Source organism: Dermacentor albipictus, chromosome 8 (genome assembly GCF_038994185.2).
Source record: "Dermacentor albipictus isolate Rhodes 1998 colony chromosome 8, USDA_Dalb.pri_finalv2, whole genome shotgun sequence".
In the NCBI taxonomy this organism is placed as follows: Eukaryota; Metazoa; Arthropoda; class Arachnida; order Ixodida; family Ixodidae; genus Dermacentor; species Dermacentor albipictus.
The window spans coordinates 56,951,089-56,971,878 of record NC_091828.1 but is presented as its reverse complement, the minus strand read 5'-3'; the positions used below and the strand labels follow the sequence as shown (position 1 = coordinate 56,971,878).

The window sequence follows — 20,790 nt, the reverse complement described above, 5'->3', positions numbered from 1 at the left end:
TGTATAGCGCTGTATAGAAGACAAAAATTGGCCATGAGGTTATCAGCTACATATCGGCAGTATTTCGAAGCCGGAAAATGCAAGAGCGTTGTGGCAATTGGATTTATCCGTGCGTCACATAACCACTGGTTCCAAAATTTCAGAGCTATGCATGAGTGGTGCAGCTCAAACATTCTCGAACAGCGAGTCACTCTGTATATCCTAAATAATTTGTTTTTGATAAATTTTTCCCTGCGAAATGTTCAGGAGGAAAGAAAACTTCTGCAGTTATCGCTTTCAAGAGTGCCGTTATTTTTTTCAAAAAGAATTGGCACTCCGAGTATTATGTTACAGTGAAAAAGCGCCGGTCTCGATGCGTCGATATTCAGAAACTATTTCGGTTTTCATTGTTTCAAAACATTCGGAACGCTGTCATTATTTACTGGCATGAATGAAGCTGTGTAATAACAAATATTACCTTTCATACCCATTCAATTTGAAATCCTCACTGATTAGTATTATATTTACGCAAAGTATGCATCCGAAACTGGTTTGCTTGCTTTGTCGATAGCAATTACAAGAGTCGTACTGATGTCACAAAGATAAAAGATGAAATAACATGAATATGCGTTCAGCCACAAAAACATTCATTGGATTTGAATATTTCACTTTGCCTGCTAATGATGAAACAGGTGCCGATACATGTTCCTCTATGATTGCCCCAAAGTATACATTTTATTGAAGTAATTACAGCGACAAGTTCTGTGAACTACGTTGTCGTAGTTGCGTAATTCTATACTCATCTGTTCTGGATTATGATTCGCGAGTGGGATAGTTTGAACTCAAGTATGCTGCTTCGTTTGATCCTTGTAGTATGGTTACTTTTTCGATACTTGCAATATGTATGCTTGAGCTAGATATTGAAGTTATATGTAACATGGCAAATTTCTTGTTGCTACCCCATACACTGCTTACTTGGTTGATGTAAGTTTGTATTAAATATTTGAGTAACTGAATATGTAAAAGAAATGCCACGGATGCAGGCGCAGCAGAACGTGAGCACTAATAGTTCGGTACTCACGATACGTATTTCTGCTAAGCGTCATGACAACATTGTATTGGGGAAACTTACGGTTACAGTGTTGATGACATTGAGCACCAATTGATCCTGGAAAAGAAGGAAAACCTCGAGTAAGCGGTCGTAGGCCGAAAAAAATAAACGAAATTTTTCCCTTCGATACATTACCTCTGTCAAATTTCCGTCACCCTAAATGCTTTATCACTTAATATTTCCTGCAAACAGTCGAAAGACGGGTCTAGACTAGGAATGTCCTACTGCATGCAATAGTGCTATGGTAACTTTGCGCGTCATATGTATATGTATGTATCTTTCGCAACATTGCGCAACTTGCACCGTGTGTGACCAAGCGGCAGAACATTCACCACAAAGACAATGCCAGTACTGCAAGAAGTGTGAACCACGGTTCGGAGCGATAAAGATTCTTGGCAGAAGTAGGGAAACTAAGGCACGTGAGGTTTTAGAAGCATTCCATATAAAGAAAAGAGGAATAAACTGTGTAAGTGATACTTCCGTGACCCTCTTCAAAAGTGAAATGTCATATCTGGAGCGGTTTGGCAGATGACGCTTGATGGTCATTGTGCGCATGTCTGTGTCTTTCCTATATTTGCTGAATTTTCGGTGAATAAAGTTAGATGAAGTTGGCGCTTGTCCTGTGTCGTTCTCCCCTCTTGTGTTCGTCTTAGTTGGCGCTGTTCCTTCCTAATTCATATAGCCATTTAGCTAACCCTTAGGAAGAAATACTGAAATCAGAAAAAAGGCGAAATCACTGATTCCACATTGTACACGCTCACGAGTAGGCTCATAGTGAGTTCGTAAAGGTATGCAGCGCGAGAAAACAGAAATACTTTGCATTTTGTGTGCGAGTACGACACTAGTCTTACAATTCTGACTGCCGCTTTGAGCGTCAACAGTCACTCCGACACGGACTGCCATATTGGAAACCACCGTGACCTTATGCGGCTTTGAGCTGCTAAAGAACAACGCCTCGCTCCGTCGACGCAAGCTTGCGTCTGCAACACCGCTGATTACTGGTTGCAGAAAATTTCTGTGACGATGTACGTCAATTGAGAAATTTCTTTTTTTATGCTGAACCTCAAACAGGCAAAGGGAAAGTTTATTATATCGGCCGAGAAAAGTGCGAACGCGCTATCTCATACTCAACAAATTGATGCAAACTTGTGCGCTAGTTTTGCGCGCGGCATATTTTATTCTGATTCCTTCTTCGACCCTTCAGTTGTTTGTCTCATTCGTTGTCAATCCAAAGAGGTAACTTCGCTCTCGGTGTTCATACGACGTGTGTTATACGCACCACATATTTAAACCTCAATCGCGGATTAACAGACATTCTGAATGGGAGGCGATAAGTGCGTGTAAACAAAGATAAAGCATGCGAACCAATGACAAGGCGTACTTACTGTAGCTGCTGTCCCGTTCTGGCAGAGCAGAAGGGTCTGATTTAAGCACTGCAAGGAAATACACAGTTTAGCAGGGTAAAGCCACGTTGGAAAATATACACGGGTCTCAACCAAGCTTACACACTATAAATACAGTTTAATATGCACTTACGTTAAAACCCGTGTTCACCAGCGTTACTGTATTTATATAACAGACACAGAAAAGTCTAGACCACACGACACTCATCCGGAGTCAAACAGACACATAAGGAAATGAACCTAGGCTTGGTGCAATTTAAGGCCGTCACCCCAACTTATTAAACTGGCCTCCGTTTCCATTTTCACATGTTGCAATATGCACAATTAAAACGAATCTGTTAATTAACCAGATAGTAGGAGTGAAGTTTCAAATGTTTCAGGGCAGCAAGCAAACTCTTATTTTTCTGCAGAAATTGTTAAGCTAAGCGTTAACGGGGCACTTCAGGGCAAGGTTTATTGTGGCCTCAGTGACGTATGGCTGCAGAATCGCCACTGAACTAAACGGCACGAAGCGAAGCACAATTCTTTATAAAATATACTGTGCCTCTAAAAATATTATTGCGATAAATGTTCAGAAGCGCTGGCCTCCTTGTCAAGTGTTAGGTATCCTCGCGCCAGTAAATTATTAAAATTTGGAAACAAAACTGCACAAAAGAAGCATCTCAGATTATCACATTACCACAGCCTATCAATGTGTAAGCAACGTTTACCGCTAACTATTTATTCTGTAACGGAATAGTTCATACCACTGAATTTTATGAACCAAGTTGTTTTATTCACTTTCAATATGTTTTTTCTAACAATCTTCCCGCAGTACTCTTCCCAGAGCCTGTGAGGACTTGAAAACAAAATTATAAGTTTTCAACAGAATTTTAAAGAAAATGGGCTCCATACCCTGGAGGTATTAAATGTATCGGGAAGCGTGATGGAGATGGGCGCCGAGCATGTTTGGTTGGCGGTCAGCAGCGTAGTGCATCCCGGCATCCCGGTCGTGCCGCCCAACGCGCAGAGCGGCGTCAAGGCTCCTTGTACGGTACTGAGGAAGGAACCTGCGGGTAGATGTCTCACTTTGTACACCGTGAACAGCTTGCCTCAATCACAAAAAAAAAGAATACTTGCAAGAACTGCTTTTGAGAAAAGAGGATTCTTCGATGAAGGTTACAATGCTAACCGCGTTCTAGGAGGCGGCCTTTCAGCCCGTCGGCGTCAGCACTACATCCCTTTCTTGCGAGCATACGTGAATACTAATATATATATATATATATATATATATATATATATATATGTGTGTGTGTGTGTGTGTGTTTACACATGTCTGCTTCGAGGAGCATGTGGAATAAATGGCACAAATGTCGCAGCACACACCACAAAGGCTAATCGCTTTCCCATTTTTTGCTGGTCTATAAACTGCGTTATTCGCGAAGGTAATGGCAAGCAATTATAAACTTATCTTATCGATCGGATTACCTGTGGTAGCACGTTTGTGAAGCACGTCTCCTATGGGTAAGCCTTAGTATGCAGAATTCTTTAACAATATAAGCGTTCATTTAAACCTGATTAGCAAAAGTGTGTACGCGAACGGGCGCGTGGCAATTGCGTGACTGTTTTCATCCTCGCTGCTCATCATGTTGACAAGTTTGGCATCCCCTGAAAGCACTTTTGCTATTCATGGCCCATTGCAACTGCGTAATGCAGCAGAAAAGGCAGATACTGCCTTGGGTTCGTTCGTTACTTTCGTACGGCTTCAGAGGTACGATACAGCGCAACAAGGTAGGAATAGCTAAGGAATGGATACGCCACACGCGCTCTTCTGGTATCTTGCTCTTGCTGGGCTTGCTTGCACCTCGGAAGCCAATTAACACCACTAAGTAGAACATAACATAGTTTTTCTTTTTTTTTGCGTCTTCAAGCACTGCTTGCTGCCTAACGGCCGCGCGGTGTCATAGCGCCTATGCCTTGCTTTCACTAGTGACGATGCCTTTGTACGCTATTTATTTCGGTTGGTCGAAAATTTATATTTGTGTTAATGTTTTGTACTTCCATCACTGCTGAACAAAAATAGAAACGAATGAGATTAAAAAAGGAATTTTGAAGAGAGTACATCAACGGAATTATTTGTGCGCAGTGTTTTTAGAAAATAACCAGCCTCTCAATGAATTTCCTCGATGCAATCGATCACATGAAAACACTATGAGCGGCGAACAGAATTCGAAGAGCCTATGCTTCTACTCTTCTCACGCTTATGAGCATGTGCTTGGGGCATATAATTAAGCATTGGAGCATACGTCCAATGAGAAGCATGTTAAGGACGCACGGATCCATTTTTAAGCATCGTCACCTTTACAAATATTTCCAGTTTTGAGGGTTGTCCTGGCGTGTGCCAGTGTACATACATCACATGGATAGGCTATTCATCAGTAGCAGGTTTTTCGGCGCTTGGGGGACCATCACATTTACTTTTGAAGGAATTGTTGAAATTCCCCGTGAGCCCTAGCCTATGTTAGCCTTCTACTCGTGGAATCATCTATTGCTACAACAGCTGTTGCCACATAAAGACCACATTTTGGTATCGCCAATGGCCCAAACTTTTACGACAATCCTACGGCTAATCATGAATAGTAAACCGAGTGACCATCTGCACAGTGCGATAAATTTTCACATGTGGTCCGTACCGCTCCCAATAGCTTATCCTTTTTTAGGCGTCTTTATGACACTTTATTACGTGGTCCCGCTTGATAGTAACAAGGCAGCGTTAACCAGTCATAGTGGAGGGCGACCGTTTGTATTAAATAAAACCTATTGTCTATCTCACTAGATGCAGCGATCATTCAGCTATTTACATAAATTGAGCTAAGTAATATAATAATTGGTCGCCTTAGGTGCGTGTTGTCATCGTAAAATTCAACCGCAGGGGCGAAGCCACGCCTACGCCTGTTCACTGGAAGCAATAACATATTTGTCCCCAAAATCTGCTTAAGGTGTCTCGACTCTCAAGTTGAACCGTCGCAAACTGTTGGAGACAAGCCTTTGCGAAACCGCATGTCAGTGTATTTCGTAACACATTTTAAGCTCATTTCTCTCAAAAGCGCTGTAAGTCTTAGGATTTCCGCTATACAGAGAATACTTCTTTATCCAATTACTTCACGTTCGCAGTTGGAGCATGTGCCTAGACGTTAGTAATCAACAACTAATTAGCAATTTTGAGGTTTCTAGCTAAATTAGTCCTAAATATTGTCCCCGGCAGTGTCCGGCTTTCCACTGGACCTGTCTTCAGGAACGTCAGGATCTTAGATATGACAGTTTCCTTGAAGATAAAGTAATCCGTGCCAAATAAGAAGCGCCTGGTATATTGATAATACCTGCAAGGGTATTTTACTTAGGACATCATGAAAAACTGGAGCCTTTTCCTTAGCCGCGAAGGCTCTTTATTTTGTACACGATAATTTGGAAAATTTACAGCTCCTTCATATGAAAAATATGGCTAAAAAAATAAAAGTGATAAGGTGCGGTGATTGAGTGACACAGAATTCTAGATAAAACATGCAGTTCTCTAGGTGAGGAGATTTTCAGGTATGCACACAGATACATAATCCGTGATGACATCGTCATCTCAATTTAGTGCGTTTTCTTTTTTTTTCTGGTTGCTAGATAAGTATGCTGCGCCAATGCCTTTCGAATATCGTACGTTGGTACGTTGGTATGTTATATAGTGGAATATGGTAGGTTGCGTTTCCTGTTCTACCACTGCGCTGCAGTTTAGCAAATAAAAAACAAAACGCGTGGTTTTGTGTGTAGCTTATCGAATCATAACAATTTGGCTCAACATTTTGTGAATAATAATTCACGGTAGACGGAAGCGTGCTGACAACAACCATCTAAGAGCGGCTCATTGCAATTAGCTGCAAAATTGTTCACGTTTTGGAATGGCTTACCCAAGCCTATGGTTCTCAGGACCAGCGTAATGACGTCGAAAAACGCGGTGACGGCACCAGAGCCACTGGTCGAAGCCAACGGTGTGAACAGGCACTGCATCGAAGGATGGAGATTCGAGAAGAACCAAGAATGACTATTACATTCTCTGGCATTGAGAAAAGATCGAAGCGTCGTCGGTTGCAATAATAGTACCACTATTATAGTGAATTTTATCTAATTTTGCTGTACAATGCTGGTATTTCAGAAATGTGGCTTTCATTTCGTGTTCTTACTGATTTTGATGATTGACTCGCGCAAATCTGCGCAGCCGATATTGCATAGTGTGGCCGTTCGGCGCGAAGAGTCACATAAATCTGAATGATTTCGGTGGTAAATGACACTTACAAGGCCCTAGTGTTGCTTCGTTTTGGCGCATTTGTGACTTTGTAAAAAAGAACTTCGTTTCTAAATTGACACCGATATGGCGAATGGCCAGCAACGGTTCCATCCTGTGCTTAGGTTGCTTACGTAAAGCAAACGTTTTCCATTGTGCTCGATTTTGCTGCATTTTGAATTACATCGTGTGCGTTTAATTTTTTCACGGAAGCACGGGAGCAAAAACCAATAAAGAACAGGAAGTTCAGAGTCGCTCACAGCGCAATGTCGTGACTAAAATCATGATGTATGTAGTGCTTGTGGGAAGCAGTTTCTATCTGACCCATATCTTTCTTAAAAAAAAGATATAGAATAATTACAGTTTAGGGCTACAAGAGGGAGCGTGTCGTTGTCTGGTCCTAAACTGACAAGGTAACTGTTACATTATTCGAATACTTGTTAGTTATTTTTGAAACCTCATACACAAGATCTTTTTGCTAATGCCATAAACAAATTTTAGTGCACTGATTTGTTTACAGTTATGTTAAAATTATATCCTCAGGATTATGAGGCAAAACCACCATTCGATTATCAGGCACATAACCTTGTGCCATGTCCGAACAATTTCGACCACCTGGGCTTCTTTACAGTGCACCCAATGCACGGTAGGTGGGCTTTCGTGCCCCCATCAAAAATCCGTCCGCTATGGCTGGAATTTCATGCCATGACGTCATGCTTAGCATCGTGGCAAGGCAGCCCCTAAGCTACTACGACCTGCATTTGTGAGCAGCGGGCAGAACACAACTGATAGAGTACCGCCAGTCTTTTACAAAAGCATTTCACTACCAAAGTTACAACGTGTTGCCTTACCGTCAGCAGCTTCGTCAGAGCCGTCCCGATTCCATTCTGCGTCGTCCCGAAAAGAGAAAGAGCAAGGGAAGCTGTTAACACTGACGCTGTCAAAGGAATTCGAGAAAAAAATATGTTCGATGAAAACGCATTTAGAATGACCTCACGAGTTCTTAATAGTCCCTAAATTATGGATGTCAAAGCGCAGGTTCGATGAAGCCTTCTATAAATCTCACTTCTCCGATTTCAGTTTCAGAAACCCTTCGGCTCAGGAACTTACAACGTTCCACGCATCTGTCTGAACATGTGGAAGCTGCGCGTTTTCTATGCGGCTGCACGTGGTCCTTTGGACTGAGATTTTTGCTCTAAACAATGAATACCTATTAATAGAACGTTGACATCAGAATCCAAGATTACGCGGAAATTTCTGTAGCAGAAGGATCAAGTGTACATTCATTTTACGAGTATACAAAGGGCGTAGAGAAGGGTAAATTTTGCTGCTTGGAATAAAGCCGACCAATAAGCTTAGTGAATGAGATTGCGTAGTTGACAACAGTAGGCCGGTTTTTTTGGAGAAGTCTGTGCATCACTCAGGCGTATGGGCTTGAAATCGTGTGTACTTCTTGGGAGATCTTATTATGTTTAGTGTAACATGCCGCAACTGATTGACTTGAACAGCTTGGAAGTCCGCATCAGTCTTTGGCCAATGTACTTCTTGTATGAGCGTTGCCGTAGTAGACATCAGGTTGCTGGTGACACACACACACCTATATATATATATATATATATATATATATATATATATATATATATATATATATATATATATATATATTGGTGGCACCAAATGCAGCCTCCCGCATGAAATCGTTCATCACTATGTGCACCGGTTATTGGAGTTAGCTTTGGCTGATAGTTTGAGTCACTTACATCCTTGATGGATATTTTTTTATTTCGGACATCTAGGCTTCGACTTCACGTCTACTCGCTTCTGAAGAGATAGATAGCTAAAGTACGGTGTTTAGATAACATGCGTAAAGCCCACAACCGTTTTCTGCAGCCAGGTCACGCCGTCTTCCGGCTGCCATTGCTTTAGCGTAGACAGGGGCAGGTTCCAGTAGCCGGTCGCCTGCTACCCCGCGTTTGAGTATTCTGCACTGTTTCTGTAGCGCTCCCTCACTAAAATCCAACAAGCCTGCCTATGGGCTGTGCCGGCGTTCAAGCACTGCGTGGACGTATACCTTTCCACCCGTAAGGCATAAATAATACGTTCGCAACACGCGATGCGACGTAAGCACACCTACTTCCCCTCCAACGCAGTCGCTGCGACGCCGTGCTGACGGTTGCCTGTATTTCGCGCTAAAGTCAAGTGCAGCAGCTTTGATTATTCACCTGCTATTCCGTATGCCTTAAGGGAAGTGTTGAACGCACACATGGGAGGTTATTCATCTTTCCCACTTACGACATACGGCACCTTCGCAATGACCTGCGTCACTCGTTTGCAGCCGTGTGCGCGACGGCTGTCACGTTTCGTGTAGCTGGGGGCATTGGCCCTTGCTCGTAGTAGCATATTTGTTAATTAGCTACGACATATGCTAACACCGGCTTCATCGGTAATGATATCGTTGCTTGAATGACAACATTTATAATCGCGATAAAATTATTCCGTGTGTGAATCTTGGCTGCTGGATTTATTCACGTTTGTTTTTTATGGAATATGTCTTCAAATAAAAAAAAATGTGGCTAGGCGAGCCGTCGCTGCGTCAATATTAGAAGACGCGGGCGTTTCCTTAAATTTCGCGCCCTCTCATTTACTCCGTAGTTCACACGAACAATTTCTGGTTGTATAAACGTGCTAAAGGCTCCAATTGAGTTGAGCATTAACCATTACCTCGGCTCTCAGGCAGGGAACCTACAATGAGTTATTTACAAAAACCGGCTCGAGACGCGCAATTATTACGATCCGCGCTTGCGCCCTAGCTTTACTAGGATGCCCACTCCGATGATTCCGAACAATGTCAGCTCTTTCAAAGAGAATTAAAGGTAGAACTTACCGCAGATGTCGAACACAGGTTTAGCGATGTTCCAAAGCACTGCATTTAGAGTAAAGCAATCATTGAAGGTAAGCACCGCAAAAATAATGGATACTATATACAAGGGTGGCAAGTACAGCAGACAAATTAGAAGTCAGCATGGTGCGCTCTAAGTGACTTGGCAATGTATTCATAATTTGTTAGTAAGCGTAAGGATTTATGGAAATATGGGTGCTTGAAGTAATCAATAGTGGGCTAACAAGCGAAGCCTCCGGCTGAAAGCGACGTCTACACAAGGTGGGCTGTCCAAACGAAGAAAACGGGTCCCCTTGTAGAAGCTTTGACACAAGCCTGAGGCTTCCCTTGTTCGCACAGTCTGGTTAGGTGCTCGTAGATAAACATAAATAAGAATGCAGCTAGCAATATCAAAAAGAAAGTAATCTAGTGAGCCTCTGTAAGGGCCTTATGTGAGCCCGCTGCAGTAGCGATGTGTGGAATGCGGCAACTGGCTAAGATTGGCTTCAATAAGTAAACAAAGCAGGACAATTAGCATTGTTTCTCAGAAGAATCGTCTAAACAAACCGATTGATTGGGACGTCACTAGTAGCGATTTCAATGACCAATAAGCATTATTCATGGCTTTCGTTCACTGAGAACGTATAAGATGATCGGGCCTTCAATTTCTGGTCGTTAAAATGTAGTTGCGCGAATTTCTGTTTGTAGGGAGAAAAAACGTAGCCTCAGTAGGCCCGAGGCAATGACTACTCCAAGCAGCTCCTCTGCAATATACCCCTTCGCGTCGCTGTGCAACTCAAGTCATGCAAGGGAAGTAATGTTTTGCATGCGTAATGCTCAATATTGGTCTTCACTTGGACGCCACTGCACTAGTTTCTTGTTTTCTCAGATACATGAGCGTGCAACAACTCTTCCAAAAGATGTGCACCTCAACAACGGAACGGCCGCGCATCTACGCACGAATAATCCAGTTCGAGCGGAGGCACATGGTTTACAGCAAGTCGGTCTACAGCAACTTGAAGACGAGGATCGAGGCCACCAACATAACGGTGTCGTAAACCTCGAAAGCGACGGAGTACGCTAAGAAATTTGGGCCCTCTCGGCTTGATGGTGTAGCGCGTTTGAGAATTTCGCAATACTTGTCGGAATTAACTTCAGTCACAAAACTAATAATATCTCCTTGGAGGCTAATAAAATGCGACCTGTTCAAACCATTTGGTTTTCTAGGCAAGAAAAATTACAACGCAACTTAGTTTTATAGTGTTTTTTTTACGGTGAACGCAATGCAGTGGAGGAGTATCAAAGCCGTGCCTTTTTTCCTTGGAACCTAGTGAGTGAGAAGCAGATAAGAATCTTGGGAATTGCTGAGGTAATTATGGACGTTTCACGTATTCCGAACACAATCACCAATTTTGAGAAAAAGAAATTCATTTCAAGTTTGGCGCGCCTTCCTTATTCTGCCTCGCTGACATTGAAGTCATGCAATTGAAACAGTAACGATTAGATGGAACAAGCCCACGAGGCGCGTAGTTTTTGCTTATGATGCCCTTGTGTTTTTTCTATAATACAAATATATAAAGGATAAATTTCAAAAATTTCCAACTATTTATTACCCCTTTGAAATATTTTGTGGAACGCAATAGGACTATAAATTGTTTTTTAGGAGATCGAAGAAGATGACGAGGACGTGTGTTGTTTACTCAATAGTCCCCTTGTGTTTTATTAAGGGCATACATTTACCCACGAGGCAATGTTTCATTTTCAACTCCTACATGTTTATAGCGAAGTTGAAAGATCATTTTATGAACTCGAAGAGTGAGCCCGCAACTCCGCTTTTCTTCGTCTTTAACGAAGTGCAGCTTTGCAGCTGTTGAAGAACTTGTCCATCAGATTCGTGAGGTTTGCTAACAAAGCATATATATATATATATATATATATATATATACATACATATATATATATATATATATATATATATATATATATATATATATATATATATATATATATATATATATATATATATATATATATATATATATATATATATATATATCGTGTTGTCACAGACGGCGTCACGTGTCACTTGCGTTGTCACTTCCGTTTGACAACGCGAGTGACAACGCTTTGCAGACCCCAATGTTGAAGCTATGGGGTCTCAACCGTGAACCAAGCAAACCATGCAAAAACGTGATAAGCCAAGACAAACTATGCAAAGGTAGGTTTAACGGTGCTAGCGCACAACAGTTCCTGCTTAGCCTGAGTTAAATCGGCAGCCATTTTTAGAGAGTATGACGAAAGCGTGAAAGGAAAAACGTAGTGCGGTGATGATGAGTGCGAGATGGCGCCAGAGTAGCGCGCATCCTCTGGGAGGTCTTTCTGCGGCGGCTGCTGTGAACTGCGCCCACGCGCTGCCTATCGCGATTTCCAGATTAGCCAGACAGTCGCCCCACACTTCGCTCCGTTTGCGACGTGCCGCACGAGAGGGGTTGTCCGCGCCAGTCAATATTTGGTGAAATTTGTAAACTTATATAACTGAGCTAAAATTTCGCCTTAGGAAGCATCGTAATTGTCGGCAAATTTTTTTAAAGCAATTGAGAATGCGCGTCTCTTTATGCGCGACTCGAAGGTGCGACTGGAAGACAGGCACTTGAATTGACATGCACTTTTTAACCAATGCTTAAGTAGATAAAAACATAACATACCGTTCCAAGGTTCAGGATGCCTGGTAGGGTTACATTGACGCAACCTCCTAAGAACGTCAAAATAAAAGCGTAAGAACTGTGAAATTGAAAAGTCAATCGTAGCCCCCAAAAGTAGCTTAGATAAACCCCCACGAGAGCTCAGTTGCAATTTTCGCACTCGCAAAAAGTCGGTTGGGAAGCTTGACGAAACGCCTCAGTCTTCTCCAGACATGTTAAGCAGTGCCCGAACTACTCAATACGAGCATTGCTTCGAGATAGAATGGTAATGACAAAATAACTGGCGGATCCCACAGACTGTGGAAATCGATTAACGAAGCTTTTGTGAGAGTGCCAGGCAAAACGGTGCGCCACAATAAAGAACGCGCACAGTTTTTTTGGCAACCGAAGCACCCGGTGACGCTTATCAGTCACGATAGCAAGGCAAACTGTATTTAGGGATAATATCCTCGAGTGACGACTTCTGGTGAGGCATCATCATCGACAGATTTCTAGTGTCTCTACATATAACGCGTCAACGACAACGAACGAAATACTTTTCGCATACAAAGAGAAACGCTATAAGCTAGAAGTACATGGTGCGTCTGTCACGAGCACGAACCCGACATGGCGGTGAACACCCGCGCCTCCACTGATGCGAGGGCATGGGAAGCAGCTTTTACAGTGAGCACGAAGCCACTGCAAACCGCCCGCGCCATGAGCAGCCACGGCTGGGCTAGAGCCAACGCACGTTTACTTGCATACCTGCACCTACCTCCTGGCACTCGCTTTACCCGCTCTGCTGTCGCAGAAAATCTGGCATCCCGTGTGTGTCGGGAGACGCGACAAAGGCAAGGTTTTTGAACCACACATTCCCGGGCCGTTTATGTGACGCAAGGATTTACTGAAAATGACTTTCTCAAGCTGAAATACGTGGGAAAATCGTAAACTACCACTTACACACAGCCTACAGACACGTTAGCTCTCGGATTGCAATTTCAATGTGCGAGAAAACATAATTCTGTTACGCGAAAACTCAACGAAACCCCTTTTCCAGCGCTTCTACAATGCACAGACCGGAGACTTCGTTCTCCATTTGTGCATGGCGACGCATAAATATGTCAGAGTTCACTGAACAGCGCGCCCGCTTCCTTGAAAGAGTTTCAGATGGCGCTCGCCTCCGCCACATCGCGGCCCCTGCAAGATTACGCGTTTCGACCAGTAAGCCCGCGTTCCTACATAGCGTTTGCCGCGAGCCTTTCCCAGTAAACATTACGGTTGCATACGCTGCAGCTGCCGGGAAGCGTGAGGAGCAATCGGGGATCTTCGAATGCAATCGCGTTCCACTCTTAAAGGCGAAGCTTAAGCGTCCTCCAATTTTTTTTTCTAGCACGCGCTTAACCACAATACGAACGGGGGGAAGAAGAGAGAAGGAGATTCTTGATGAGAATGAAAGGTTGGGGTAAAGTGCAGTGCAGTAATTGGGAGGATAAAGTTAAGTCAGGAGTGGGAGAGATGCAATCGGTTCCCACCGCTGCGCGTGTTGTCCCGTTGCTCGTGGCGCGTGCTCTCCCTTTCATAGCTCGTGGCGCTCGCGCTGTGCGCGCGTGCTCGCACTTCCATGCTGTATACAAGGATACAAGGTAACACCGTCTGTTAATGTAATAGGGAGCCGAGCTCAGCGTCACGTGCGCATCCGCCAGTAGCGATAGCTTTTACTAGCAGAGACATCCACTGATGGCGGCCACGTCGGCACTACGTCTATTGGCTGACATGTTCGCAAGAATGCTTCCATTGAAAACAACTGAAGGATTATTGGGACAAATGCGTTCCCCATGCTGCGATCACCTCATGTGTAAGTGGCCGTGCGTGCGCAGGGGATTATGAGTGAGCCCGCAACCTGGCGCTTCATTATGAGCGATACTAAGGAACACGCAAATGGGAGTACACAAAAAAGACATTAACCGAAAAGACATCGCAAATGTTAAAAGCATATGCATTTCTGGGTCAGGAGCGTGGTCTTTGTGATCGCAATATAGACAATGCCTATATCACCTGAGCGGATGTCAGCTACTTGAAAAGGTGTCTAACGCTGTCGTAATTTCGAAACGTCTGAGGAGCGGGAATAAATGATAGGCCCAACTACAAGAAACTCGGAAGTAACGTAGATACAATGTATGACCTTTTATTTCAGCAACTAAACTTTATGTATACGGCCTTTCTGCGATTTGTAGGTGAGTTATTTCCGCATGAGCAACTTTGGTTGCCATCCTAACCGCCACTCTCTGTTTGCAGTCGAAAATTGTGCCAGGCTGCGGTGGTTCTACTGAAATGATCTGAAAAAATGTGCACTGCTGTCTGAACAAAAATGCTTAGAGTGAAGAAGCACAAAGGGCCGTAGGAAAGGCAGCCCAGCTTCTGACCACTATGTTTCGGGCAGTAGGCAGCAGACTATAAATAATGCGGAAATTTTCAGGCGTTCTTGGGTTGGAGGTAACCTGCTCGGAAAGCTTTACTGTTAGTGCCATGCTAGCGTGACTAAGCACGATGATTGTTTCTTAGAGTAATTCAGTGTTTCGTTCTGCGGTAACCCTTTGAATATGTTGTTGCGCTACTAAGCTTGAGGTGGTGGGTTGGGTTCTGGCGTCGGCGGCTGTACTTCTACGAGGTGGAAATGCAGACATGATCGTGCAATTAGATTTTGCTGCTTGGTAATGAGCCCGCGGTGGCCAAAATAATTCGACATCCCGCACTACGACTTGGCTGATAAAATAAGATCGCGGTTTTGGAACGCATAACTTCCGCACTTCCAATATTTTGTAAAATGCAGTTAATTCTTAAAAAGAACATCAAATTAATATTCCACGACTGCTTAAAGCACGGTTTCCACATGAGGGCCAGCACAACATATTCTTCGCCAATATAGGTATGCATACTCCGTCTCAATGTTTTTCTTTCCAATGAGGTTGATACTTTAAAATTACACGGGCCTCAAAACTTACTAGGTGTCCTCTAAAGGAATGGTCTATGCGGCACATCTGTGTAAAGTGTCATGACAAGCATTCACTCGAAAGGAAACATGTCACAACTGCAAAGTGTCTCACCAGTCGTAGTGGATGCGAGCGCCGCTGGGATAAAGAGTGCCAGGACAAGAAGGACATGTGCCATGTCTGTAGGTATAGGTGATTCAACTCGGGATTTTATCTTTGCTGCGTTAGGCTACCGTTATCTTGTGAGGCTACCCTGTGTCGTCCGACGGCATATATAGGCAAAGTGCATTGCACGTGTCTTAAAACCGAATGAGGGCATTAGAAAAACCAAAAAACAAGACACAATATCCGTTTGAGCATAAGTGAAGCGCATCTCACGCTGTATTCGACATTGTATTAAAAATTATTGCTTGCCTATTTCACAGTCCCGGAACACCGTCACACGTGGTCGAACGACGTAGCGGCCTTAGCGTCGTTTGTGACACGCACAAGGGCGCCTGGCTTGTACTTTGGTTTGATTTTTCTTGCTTTTTTATGCTAATGCCTTTTTATCAGTGGGGAGCTTCTTTTGACCCGGATGTGCGGATCCTATTGGCACTTCCGAAGGAAAAAAAAAGAAAACAAAAAGAACTTTTCACACAGGCTTGTTGGAGTGTCACACGTGTGGCGTATCTTGGCAGAAGCAAAAAGTCGAAAAGATATAAACTGACCTCGTTGTCCCTTTGTTTTCAATAACTCACAAAGTGCCGAAACGCACCGGAATAGCGAGGTCGAGAATTTAACAATAATGTGAGCCTCCTTTCGTCATTCATGTTGTATGAACAGCCGGTGCGTGTTTCTCATCTGTAGCCGAGCCTTTGGTAGAAAAACAAAAAGAAGCAATTGTGCTGCGAATGGGTCCTCGAGTGAAGCGGTGTACGGCCAAAGCAACAATGAAGTCGGCACAGTGGACGGTTATTAATAAGTTTTCATTCGTTTGCACTTGTGTTACGAGTATAGAACTTAGTGGGCGCGATGTTATCGTCACACGCAAGTAAAGATTATTATAAGCAATGAAAGTGGGTCACTAAGCACACCGAGAAGGAACACATGAGATGGCTATGTTGCCTTCTCGCATTTTTGTTGGTGTCACCAAAACTGAAGTATTATTATAAAGAGCGGCGATTTTCGCATGGAGATCTTGACCGTAGTTTCAAGGATGTATATGTGAAGGAGGGCGCCTGCGCAGCTGTCTCGTAGGTCTCATGACGTATGCTTCTCAGTGCCCTTCATATCAGGAACATGCAAGAATGGTCGCTATGGAAGAAAAGAAAACAAGAAAAAATTTTATTGCGTGGGGCATACGAGTCAATCACATGTAGTCAAGATAGACAGCTAAGTGAACAGGCTCCAAATATAGAAGACTGAAAGCTATAGGAACGATACGAACAGCGTGCAAAAAACAAAACGCGATTTTGTTGCAAATTCCGCGACATGCGGATGTCACCGAAGGCTTCGCAAAACCGTTGCTGCATCAAAATTTACAAGTGATGTAGCTCGGGAAGTTTTAGAAGTGGAACTTAGAGCAATGGACTGTGCAATACCTGCACGAAAACAGACCACCGTAGAATTTGACACGATAGGCTGAGGGGTTAGCTGATGCATACTTGACATACATAGTGAACGCAAGAAAGCAGACACTACAGCATGAAAGAAATGGAAGGAAATGGGGACATGCGCATGCCCCGTGTCTATTCTTTTTCTTTCGTAATGTGTGTGTTTTCTTGTGCTCTCTGTGTGAGCCACGTCAAAACTCGTCTTCCTTAATTAGGTCACATTATAAATCTAGTTTTTCAGGTGAACTCTTGAGTGCGATGCGCAATGCAGCTGTCGCTTTCGTTTTCGTCTTCTCTAAATACTCTCACGTACTTCTCTTCTACCAAAAAGCGCAAGCTACTGTTCTCGCTTTTAACAACAGACTGTTCTCGCTTGTAACATCGGAGTAAAACATGTAGCGGGGCTGGTTGGTTCATAGCTTTCAAGAGTTGAAGCGCAAACAGACAGCACACCAGCTAAGAAACAACAATGACAGGACAGGAAGCGCCTTGTGCTGTCACTGTTGTTTCTTAATGGGTGTACTGTGTCTTCTGGCGCTTACACGCTCTAATTGATGAGAAAGCCTTGTTTAATTGAATTGGTTAAGTACTGCGTTTCACTGCTTTATTGCATCAAAATATACCAGATGAAACTCTAAGATACAGGCACGTTTAGGCAAAGATGCCAAATGACAGAAGGGGACGTTCTGTTGAAGCAGATTCGTGAGAGCGTGGTCACCCTAGTTTTATGAACTATGTAATACACAGAGCTCTATAATCAAAGGTTATGCAGCTGTTTTGTTTCATTGGCGTTTATTAATTGCGGCAGCTTTCAGAACGAAGTGCTCGTCTAATGAAGAGGATTGAACTTTTATATGCCGGAACACCAGTTTCACATCAAAGAAAACTGAAACAGATTGGTTACTTCTGTTTTTGATGTTACACAGCACGTTTGCACAAGGAACCGACCTACGAAGCGTTCCTTCAGTTAATTACTATATCATGTATTATTTAGTAATTATTTTGCTGAACTACCAACAGCTACCGACATTGTATTTGTGTTAAGTATGCCACGCATAAAATAGTATCTTGCGGCAGTAAAGTTATCACAGCGTGTAGGACACGCTAGGCATGTACAGGGAATGATGAGTAAGCCGTAAAGATTATAACACAATTTATACACCATAAATTAAAACAATAAACAGCTATGGTTCTGCCATATTGCATTGCTCCTTTTGAGCATTATCATTGGCGGGTTTCGTGCAAGAAACAAGCTGTAAGCAGCAAAACAAGTAGGAAAACTTCATTTGTCGATGAATGAAAGAGAAATAATTTACAGATTAAAACAACTTATGCACGCTCAAGTACAAACCCACACAGCAGAGATTCCCAAACGATAAATGCATTGAAATTGACGTTATTTCGCAATAACTTAGCCTAGTATATTTATCTCTGGCTCTAAAGCGGTTGAGCTTCAATCGGTTAAAATCAAACTGCTACAAGTGCAACTCTGTGGGGTTTAGAGATCCCTTGTTCAAGCGCCTAAACAGTAGTCCCTGTCAAAACGCATTGATAATAATGACAGTCTCAAAACGGCACTTTGCTGGCTGACAATTAGGAGAGCTAAGGGCAGTCCTAATTGGAATGAGGCAGAAATGATTTCATATTGCGTGAACGCAAGATTTCTTATTGCTGCTGAAAGCTTATGGGAAGAACCATCTATTGTCTGGCGTTATGGCACCAAAAATTCATAGGGAGTCGAACCCTCAATCAATTGTGGGACCAAAATTCAATGGCACGAAAATTGATGGAGCCACCATTGGTGGTCGAAGCGAGGACCTTTGGTGTCAATTAGGATGAAGTTATTTAAGAAAAAAAATAACTGGAGACCACGAACGTTTGTGGTAGTCGAACTCACTGCCATTGATTTTATCTATGACGAAGTTAAGATAAAGTTCACTAAGGCACTCGAACTCATCTTTTGATAGGACCGAAATTCAATGGCAGCAACCTTGATCGTGCCACCACTGTTAGTCGCACCCACGAACTTTGGTTTTAGTTAGGGCCAAGTTAATTAATGGACTCGAAGCCACGACCTTTCGTGAGAGCTGAACCTCCGACTTTTGGGGGGGGGGGGCAAATGTCAATGACACTAAAATTGATGCTGTCACCATGATAGTCCAGCCCACGACCATTGGCGGGCGTGGAACCCACGACCTTTCGGTTCTATTAATGCACTCATACTCACGAGTCTTGGTGATAGTTGAAGCAAAATGTAATTAAGGATCTCCTACCCACGACGTTTGGTTGGTGTAGACCCTGGACTTTGGGTAGGACCAAAATTCAATGGCACCAAAATTGATTGTGCCACCATTGGGGGTCGAAACAACGACCGTTAGTTTTAATTAAGGCACTTGAACTCCCGACATTTAGTGGAAGTCGATCACTCGACCTTTGGCAGGAGCAAACTTCAATGCCACCATAATTGATGGTGCCACCATTGCTGGCGTAACTCATGGCCTTTGGTGTTAGTTAAGGCCGAATAACTAAAGCACGGTTAATTGAGGCTCTCGTACCGACGACGCTTGGTGCGAGTTGAACAGACTAGGAGATATGGGCGTCTTTTAGTGAAAATCGAACATTCGACCTTTGTGGGACAAAAGTTCAGTACCATCAAAATTTTTGGTGCCACCATTGCTGGTCGGACCCATGGACTTTCGTGTTAACAAAGGTCAATTTGATCAAAGTAGAGTTAATTAAGGCCACTAGAACTCACGACGTTTGGTGGGAGTCGAACCCACTGTGACATATGGGCGAACTGGCTATTTCTCGAAGTTGGATTTGAAGTGACGTCATTCAGGTCGAGAGTCGAACCCACTACTTTTGGTGTTAAGACAGGCTAACTTAATTAAAGCACAATTAATTAAGGTATAGTAAATAAAGCACTCGCGCCCACGACCTTTGGAAGGAGTGAAATGCTCGACCTTTGGTGGGAGTCGAACGCACTTGGAGATACGGTGAACCGGTGATATCTCCAAGTTCTATTCCAATTGGCATCGTGAAGGTTGATAGTCGAACCCAAGACCTTTGGAGTTAATTAGGGGGAAGTTGATTAAGGTAGATGAACCCAAGACCCCACAAGGAGATATGAGCGAACCGTCCGTATCTGCAAATTGGATTCCTAGTGACGTCGTGAAGGTCACGAGTTGAACCCATAACCTTTCGTGTGAAAAAAAAAACAATAGGAAGCAGCAACACATTAAAAGGAAAATGGCAAGCAATGTAAAGAATGTCTTGTGAGCGCGCAGGCTTTGGCCTTCATCCTATTTAGCGTATGCTTAAGTGGCTCACTTCTACCGCACGCATAATGCGAAGACGTGGGATCGTTCCCCACCTGCGGCAAGTTGTTCTTTCATCCACTTTCATTGCCACTATTGTACTTATTCAATCATTTCAATGAATAAGTACAAGTAATTACCCCCATGTTGTTCTTAGTGTCTTTGTTGGCTTTTCATGATACCATTAATAAATATCGGGCCTCTCGGTTAACCCCCCCTTCTTGTCACTTTTATCGACCAGCTCAGTGGCTCAACGTCCACCAAGCAGTCGCTTGTGACACCGACTTGCTCACTTCAGGCTTCGCAATGGTGCCTTATATCAGTACACTGATCACGACTCGGGAACCGATGGGTGTGCGTTATTAGGGCCAAAACCTTAGGCGACTCATGCTACGAAAAATCCGACGTCCGGTGTGCGCCGTCCGGCGTTATTGCACCGAAATTCAGGGCACTAAAATTAAAGCACTAAACACACTACTTGCGGCGCTAGTTAAGGCGAAGTTTATTAAGACAGACGACTTTTGGTGGAA

General features: G+C 43.4%; 1 protein-coding gene across 1 annotated transcript in view; it reads right to left on the bottom strand.

Moving 5' to 3' along the window:
* Positions 1–20,790, bottom strand: part of LOC139049265 (uncharacterized) — a 258,184-nt gene that overhangs the window by 5,096 nt on the left and 232,298 nt on the right. Inside the window, exons 3-9 of the mRNA XM_070524636.1 lie at positions 12,383–12,429; positions 9,684–9,722; positions 7,651–7,686; positions 6,426–6,519; positions 3,388–3,542; positions 2,476–2,523; positions 1,112–1,147 (exon numbers count right to left, since the gene is read on the bottom strand). Of these exons, the coding sequence (XP_070380737.1) occupies positions 1,112–1,147; positions 2,476–2,523; positions 3,388–3,542; positions 6,426–6,519; positions 7,651–7,686; positions 9,684–9,722; positions 12,383–12,429 (455 nt within the window). The remainder of the gene's footprint in view (positions 1–1,111; positions 1,148–2,475; positions 2,524–3,387; positions 3,543–6,425; positions 6,520–7,650; positions 7,687–9,683; positions 9,723–12,382; positions 12,430–20,790) is intronic.